This window comes from Adiantum capillus-veneris, chromosome 2 (genome assembly GCF_014529385.1).
Source record: "Adiantum capillus-veneris isolate H3 chromosome 2, ASM1452938v2, whole genome shotgun sequence".
In the NCBI taxonomy this organism is placed as follows: domain Eukaryota; kingdom Viridiplantae; phylum Streptophyta; class Polypodiopsida; order Polypodiales; family Pteridaceae; genus Adiantum; species Adiantum capillus-veneris.
Window position 1 is genome coordinate 96,184,943 of NC_140932.1, and position 8,375 is coordinate 96,193,317.

At 42.9% G+C, this 8,375-nt stretch overlaps 2 protein-coding genes across 2 annotated transcripts; both read right to left on the bottom strand.

Annotated features, from left to right (window-relative positions):
• Nucleotides 1-890: 890 nt before the first annotated feature.
• LOC147463245 (uncharacterized) lies at nt 891-1,814 on the bottom strand. Its single transcript, XM_086528285.1, has one exon. It carries the CDS (start codon nt 1,657-1,659, stop codon nt 1,177-1,179), a length of 483 nt encoding a protein of 160 aa, XP_086384411.1. The 5' UTR covers nt 1,660-1,814; the 3' UTR covers nt 891-1,176.
• Nucleotides 1,815-4,507: 2,693 nt separating this feature from the next.
• On the bottom strand, nt 4,508-8,050 carry LOC147463246 (pentatricopeptide repeat-containing protein At5g65570-like). Its single transcript, XM_086495906.1, has 5 exons — nt 7,643-8,050; nt 5,476-5,619; nt 5,244-5,327; nt 4,972-5,143; nt 4,508-4,878 (listed from the first exon to the last, which is right to left on the bottom strand). The coding sequence occupies exons 1-5, from the start codon at nt 8,048-8,050 to the stop codon at nt 4,508-4,510; spliced, it is 1,179 nt and encodes a 392-aa protein (XP_086352032.1).
• Nucleotides 8,051-8,375: the final 325 nt, after the last annotated feature.

Here is an 8,375-nt window from a genome sequence, read left to right on the forward strand (position 1 = left end):
CGCCTTGGTTTCCAATGAAGGGGCAAAAGTCAAAGGTCTTGAAAGTGAGCCCAGAAGCCACCGATTCCGTACGTTTATCAACCCAGAATGTAATAGGCTCTAAACAGTCTGATTATGTGGTCATTGGGTCAACGAAGTTCACAAAGCAATTGACAAACTTGAAGACTTTGTGGAAAGATGTTCACGATGCTTACAAATTAAAGAGGACTCTGACACATGGGGTTATGGTACAAGTCCTATTTTTACAGTACACTTGGGACCAAGTGGCCAGATCGAGAAAGTTACAATTGATGAGAAAGAAATTAAAAGGTGACGATCAACAGATGATGTCATTCCAGGTTTTGACAATAGTGGCAACAAGGAACAAGCACAACAAAAGGTATTTCTAGCCCAAAGCATTGCAAAGGATTTGGAGTTAGGAAAGATGGATCTTAACAGACATAGCACTGTGTTCACAGTGGTACAACACCCAAGTAATATGAGAGTTCTACTAGTCGTCAAAAGTTGCTAAAGCAGATTGATGTTAACGTGCACAGAGTTGCTCCTATTTTGAAATGGACTACGATCAACTGGTACGATATTTTTGTGAGCACTTGGAAGTTGGTGGACCTTCAAAAATGAAGGACCGTATGAGACAATGGAGAACCTGGATTGAGGCAGCAGGCTTATTAAGATAGGTGTGGGCATGGGTTGGAAAAAAAATGTATTTTGTGAGCACTTGGTGGAGCTTCTAAAAATGAACCACCATAAGTGAGACAAATTAGCTAAAGGGAGAGAATCTCACATGATGGAGAACCAAGATTGACGCTTATAATTAAGTTAGGTGAGGGCATTGCCTTCATTCCACACAATGAATTGAATTTGCACTCAATGGAAGAATTACAATTGAATTGAAATTTAAGGGTGTGTGCAGATTTACATTACAAGAAAGCTCTTAGGCTCAATAATGTTACAAAGAGGAATTAACCAGCTTAATTAAGCTTCAAGACGTTGTAAAACTTGGAAAAAGGCGAGGGCTATATTGGTGGGGTGAAGGGTTGGAGGATTTAGTTGGATGTAGCGGCAGTAAATGCATGAGTCTTCAATCGACTCTTTGAAATCTAGCAGGAGGTCCTCAGAATAGCATGTCTCGTCTACCATGGTTGCGCCATCCGCATCCATCATTGCATCATCATACTACATGACATGCTCATCCTCATCATCATCGTTATGGGCATCTGTGTCACGTGCATGGAGTGCATCCACGTCATCCTCGGTGCATGCGCTGTCAACCTGACCCTTTCCTACGGCGATGCCATCCGCCTGTGCAAAGCTGTGCCCTGCAGTCCTATGGCCGCAACAGTCAGATTCATCACATGAATTTGCGATGATCTGCACTGTAATCAAGCCCTGCAAACAGATTTGCGCTATACTACTGTCTGAAGACGAGCAGCTGCATTGCCGGCCTGGTGTTACCTGAAAGTTTGCAGAGGATGCCGTGCTGTAGTGGCCCTCCTCAGAATCCACACTACTGCGACCGAATGTTGTATGTGCTGCACCGAATGCAGTCCTGGAGCTTCCTGCTGTGCAGTTGCGGAGCCGGCTGCTGCAGTGGCTCATCACGTTGGCTGACGCCGCTTCCACGTCATGCAAGAGTCGATCCCCGTCGCGGATAATCATGTCGAAGCTGCAATTTTATGACTCTTCACACTCAAAGGGTTCGTACAAAATGTCGTCGCCAAGATGGGCTTGGTTGTCCAGGACGAGTTGGGAGGGCTTCCTGGTTGACCACGTGGTGGATGCGGAAGGAGTCACTGTGGAGCCGATAAGCGCAGCTCAGCAGGTAACAAGTCTTAACAACAAAAATAGCAATCCAATGCATGCCGTCCACCTAAAAACATACCCTTGCTCGGCAACTCCCGATTGGCATGAGGCCCTATGGCCATGGCGACAAAATTCCTCCGCATAGACCCTACCTAACGGCAGTGCCAATAAAAGAAAGCACTCACCTAGAGAGGGTAGCATGCATCATTCCCTCGTGTTCCTCCTCCCACTTTCCCAAGCGCAAAGAACTTGACCCGACAGCAAGGCCCACGGCATAAGCTAATTAGAGCCATTGTTGTGAAACATCAAAGTCTCGATGATCCACAATAGAGAAGAGGAAGAGAAGTTCCATTCTTGAATAGATAGGCAAAGGAGAAGCAAGCCAAGATAGATGATGAGGGAGTTGACCAAGGCCTGATCCTCATCAAAATTGCCCCCACCCATCCCCTATTGGGATAAGCAAGTGTGTTTCACACTCCAAGAGTCTAATTATATGTTATAAAAGGAACTAGAGTGCTTCATTAGCCGCATTTGTGTCAAATTCAAGTGAGTCCGAGGGTAAGAGTAAACAACAACCTAGAAGAGGAAAGCTTAGAGAGAGAGAGAGAGAGAGAGAGAGAGCTTGTGCTTTGTTTTCCACAAATCTTTGTACCTTAAGTCTGACATGGTCTTATGTTGACAACGCCATGATCTTCATGTCCCAATTTTGATATGTCTAATATGTCCTTAGCTTTTAGATTGTATAATTGTTTGATTCAATCTCTCTTTACTGTGTGCATTCTTATCATTTGTGTAAGTTTCATTTGGAGATTCAATAAGAGTATATATCCCTAGAGAAGAAAATGGAGAGAAAGAAGAAGAAAGAGAGAGAGAGAGAGAGAGAGAAAGAGATTGTTACCTTTCACAAAAGCAAGTTCTGTTGTTTCTTGATTGGTACCATCTCTAGTACATTACGATCGTAATGCCCTAATTTTGAGTCGTGTACCTCGCAAAAGAACCATAAGAAGGGCTAGAATTATATACATTGATGATATGGATCACTTGAAATATATTCACTTGCAGATGTTGTTTCCTTTTTATGTTTGGAAAGAAAAAAACATGCAAGTCTCCTTGCATGGGGAGTTTGCACACTCCTCCCCAAATTTTATAATATAAGAGAACGTGCCATTCCCATGGCAGCGTGCAATTTCCAGTGCGTTCATTTCACTGCGTCCTTAGTAATGAGTATAGTATTCAGAGTATTTTATGTACCCTTTTGTTTTGAGTACATTCATTTTCCAATTGTCGTAACGAACACGGTGATGGCTAAAGCTTTGTGAATGAGTTTGCCGACATGATGCTTGTTTCCTCCTATTGGTATATCTTGCAATCTCATCATGGATTCTCATTCGTATGAAGGCGTTGTGTAAGGCCATATACTTTCAAAGAGCTAACAGAACGAGAGGAAGTGTTTCGAGAGAGACGTTTCCTTAAACTAGCCCAGAACTTCGTCGCAAGAGTGCAAGAGACTCAGTCTGAAGAGAAACCATCACCTCGCTTACTAATCTAAAGTGTCTCCCATGGGAAGGACGGCCAGGCAATCTTCATCTCAATGGTGATAGACCATTCACATAAAGCTTATAGCATCATTTAAAGCAACTTTGGGTACAAATTAATCATGAACCATTGCAGCAACACAATCCATCCCTAAATTGGTCGACCTTGTAGGAACCCGAGATTAAGATTTCTTGCATTTCCACCTTGGAATTGATTTTTGCTACTGGATGGCAATCAAGACATACCGTCGGCTACTTGGATGGTTGTGCCTTGACAATGCCCACAACTATAATCTCCTTTGTCTTTAGCAACTATGGTATTGGAATGTTGATACTCAACCCCTCTTTTGGCTTCCTTTAAGGATTTAAGTTTAGCATAGACATCATCCGATCATTGATGGTTGTAACCTCCAACCAGGAAGGAATGTACTTGATTATCAACTTCAATGTAGGCCTTCGCTAGCTTTTTCCATACTCCTAAGAACCTTCTCGTGTCTTGTACTCTTGTTGCATCCTTTTCCATACCTACACTGGCATAGATGCTACGCATCAATGTATAAGCAATTGCACAGTTGTCTTTATTGAGCACCCAATCAAAGCAAAGTTCTCCTGATGTCACATCGTTATGTGTATTACAAGAGCCAAGCAAGGAGGTCCATCTGATAATATCCACAAAAAAAATGGTATACATTCCATTAGATCCTCTGACTCCTTTAAAAGTCCCGCTGTACCAAGGACATCCACCATAGAATTATAGTGCTCTAGGATAGGTTCTAAGTTATGGTCCCTCACCTGCATGACTACAAGCGGAGAAAAAACTTATGAAAGTCACATCATTTGGCTTAAGAATTAAATCTAACATGCTCTGAAATATACTAGAAGCCAAGGAGAAGTTTCTCTGTAGAGCACAACCATCAAATATCGCACTCTAAGTAACAAGATTCCTTACTTTCAACCGTTGCAATAGCATGTGAGCATCCTCTAGACTCCGGCAACTCGTGTACATATTTATAAGTGTGTTGCCTACATGGAAATCAGATTCATGCCACTTGTCCATTACCTATGCATGAATCGATTCTCCATGTTTTAAAGCAACAATGTTGGTAAAAGCCTTTATCAAAGAAACGAATGTAACCCTATTTGGTTCTAATCCTCTCTACACCATCCCTTCAAGCAACTAAGGCACTCCATGACATACGATCTTTGTAAGGTAGTCTATCAAATACTGCACGAGCCTCCTCCATGTTGCCGCGCTTGCCATACATATCAATAAGGGAGCTGCCAATAAATGGGTCGATATCTAGGCCCCTTCCGATAACTTGGCCATGTACCCATTTGCCATGCTCTTCAGCTGCAACAATGTGACTTTGAACTTCAAAGGGCTTGTCTATCATTTCTTCATTACCACAGGCTCTCAAAATGCAAGCAAAGATAATGGCATCTAGAATGAGGTCCTCCTGTTGCATTTGATAGAAGCAATTCAGAGGCCCCTCATTGTGCCCATGTTGGGCATGTCCTCCATTAAGAGCAATCCAACAGACTACATTTTGAATCACAATTCTATCAAGAAGCTCTTTTTCAAGTGCCCCACACTTGGCCTACATGTCCACCGATGCATTGGCAATAAAAGTACCTTTTGCCACCATACCATTATCGAGAATCTCAGCACCCCTGTCCATTAACTCAATGCATGCACATGCTTTCAAAATGCAAGCATATGTGACTGTGTCTGGGGGCATTGCTTTGAGTTGCATTGTACAAAAACAATCCAAAGCCTCTTCTCCATTTCCATATATGCACATATCCTGCAAAGAGGGCATTCCAAGACACGACATTTGGCATCAAAATCCCATCAAATGTTTCTTGTGCTCTACCACAAAGATCGTACTTGGCATATGTCTCTACCAATGCATTGGCAAGGATGATATCTTTCAACAAATGTCCATCCCTTTGCAATATAAGATGTATTTCTTCAACCTCTTCTACCCCCTGTGGTGACACATGCTTTCAAGAGGTAGAGGAAGGTGATAAAATTTTGTGGGACACTCCGAGATCGCATCCTGTAGAAACAATTGAATGCATCCTCACCACCCTCATGTTGAGCGTACCCTAAAATAAGAGCACTCCATGCAACTACATTGCATTCTGAAATCTGATTGAAAACCTCTTGTGCCTTGTCAAGAAGGCCACACTTGCAATACATGTCCACCAACGCAGTTCCAACAATGATATTTTGATTGAGCAGTCCCTCATCTACAATCTGAGCATGAAGTCCTTCGCCCTGTTTTTAGTCTCCCAAGCTACCAACAAGCTTTCAAAGCAAATACATAGGTGATTACTTTTGGAAAAAGTCATGCTCGCTGCATTTGTTCAAAATGCATCAAAGCTTCTCGACAATACCCTTGTTGAGCATATCCTACAATTAGGGATGTTCATGAGACTACACTTCGAACAGTGAATTGGCCAGAGGTTTCTTGAGCTTTTCCAAGTATGTTGCACTTTGCATACATACCTAACATTGCAGTACCTACAAAATTGTTTTGTTTTAAAAGTCCTTTCTTGATAACTTATGCATGAAGTTGTTGGCCTTTTCCTATTACTCCAGAGATGACACATGCTTTCAAAAGAAAGGTGAAGAGGAACCCATCTAGAGAAATTCCCTGTCGTTGCATGCCTTTTTTGAGCCTCCCAAGCTGCCACAATCTTTCAAAGCAAATACAAAGGTGATTGCGTTTGGAAAAAGCCCTCCTTGTTTCATCTATTCAAAATACATCAAAGCTTCTCGACAATACCCTTGTTGAGCATATCCTGCAAATAGGGCTATCCATGAGACGAAAAGGCTTTTTGATCTTTTCCAAGCATGTCGCACTTTGCATACATATCTAACAGTGCAGTACCTACAAAATTGTCTTGTTTTAAAGGTCCTTTCTTGATAACTTCTACATGAAATTGTTGGCCTTTGCCTAATGCTCCAGAGATGCCGCATGCTTTCAAAAGAAAGCTAAAGGTGAGCCCATCTGGAGAGATTCCCTAGTGTTGCATGCCTTCAAAGCAAATAATAGCTTCGTCTCCACGCCCATGCTTGACATAGTCTCCAATCATGTTATTCCATGTCACAATATTTGGAGATGGAAGCTCATCATACACTTCTTGAGCTGTGGACAACATACCCAGAAGCGGCAAATGTATGCAACAAGTGCATTCCGAGATTCCACACTCCACACTAAAAGCTCATTGAGCACTAGTGTAGAGCCAAATGCCTTGAAGATGCAAGCATAGCCTTCAAGACAAAAGTACATCTCATTGAATTTGGAGAGATACACTTGCTTTGCATCAACTGGATGCAACGTAGAGATTTCTGGCCCTGCTCTTGTTTCCTAGGCCTCCTAATATCTTGGGTGGATTCCACCCCCAAGCTATGCACGAGCAATGTGCACTAAGCACCCTACCTGTGTGTGTCACGTGTGCTCCATGGCCCCAATGCTATAGATGACATTACAAGAACTAAGGGGTCTGGGTGGTGTTTGGTGCTTCATTTTGAGTCTGAAACTCCTGGATGATGGCCCATCCACCGCGGCAGACTGTCCACTTACCCCCTGCACAAGCCTCAGTCACCTGAGAGAGAGAGAGAGAGAGAGAGAGAGAGAGAGAGAGAGAGAGAGAGAGAGAGAGAGAGAGAGAGAGAGAGAGAGAGAGAGAGAGAGAGAGAGAGAGAGAGAGAGTTCAATTGTGCTCTTCAAAACCCCTGCAAAACCCTAACTTCCCTCCTGTATAGACTGTTGTTGCACATGCCCACATCCCGCCTACTATTGTTGTGACTGTTGCAGGTAGCTGCCATCACTACACCAACCGACGACCACGTCATCCATCACCTACAACAGTGCCCTACATTGGCTGACAATGGATCTTGGATCACTCTATTAGGATTGTAGTGGCCCGTTTAGTGAAGCTGCCATACGCCAATGTTGTGGTTGCTGCTGCTACATCATCACCATCACATTTTCGGTAGCCTATATTGGATGGGGTGCACACAGGGTGGGCCGTGAAGCGCGCACACTACTCCCACAATGCACTCCTATTGTCCTCCACACACACTCAGATACAAAACCCCTCCTAGTGAGGGTAAAAAGTGCCCTAGCAACTATTGAAGGAGAGAGGAGGAGAGAGACGGTATCCACCAAAGCCTCCAAAAGATGGGCATCTCTACTTCTCCAAAGAGAAAATCACCCAAGAAGGGATGAGTTTGACTAAGGACCCCTAGACAACATCAAAAGATGCACTGAGGGGTGACCACTGCACATAACCTTGAAGGATAGGTTAGAAGAGGCTGAAGATGATATAACCAAAACTGCTGCCATTGGAAGGAGCCCTACACCCACAAAATTGTGTGAGCTTCCATTATCAGGCAGTGTGGTCACAACATGACCATTGTTCTTCATGGGGGAACGGAGAAGATCGTGCTTATCAAACACTTTGGTGTTAAATGTACAATTAGTGTAGGAATTATGTGCTAAATGATAAATTTCAACCTGAATAACATTAGAGTTACTTGAGATCTCATGAATAGGAACCAATTGTCGTCCATGCAGTTTCTTGGTCTTTTTCTTAAGGTAATCTTGAATTTTGTGGCTCGTCTGGCCACAACCAAAATAAGCTCCCTTCTTCACTGCATCAACAATGATAGCATGCTTTTGCCACATCATCCTCGACATCGATCACGGCTTTATCAGTAATCAAGGACCAACGATAATCTTCATGCAGACCCCAACAAATACATATGCACAGTGTAATGGAATTGGCCTATTAACTTGAGAGTAGCGGAAATTAATGAGAGTAGTTTTGAGAAATTACTTTGTGAGCATAGCGGGGAACATAATTGACAGAAGCAACATTAACATAGCATTTCGTTAACTTGGCATGAACAATACTTTTGCAAGAGAGATAATTTAGAGAACATGACAAAAATTGAGGATCGGGTTTATGGAGCTACTCCCCCCTCCAATAGGCATTTGTATTTTGATTTCTCCCATTAAGAGA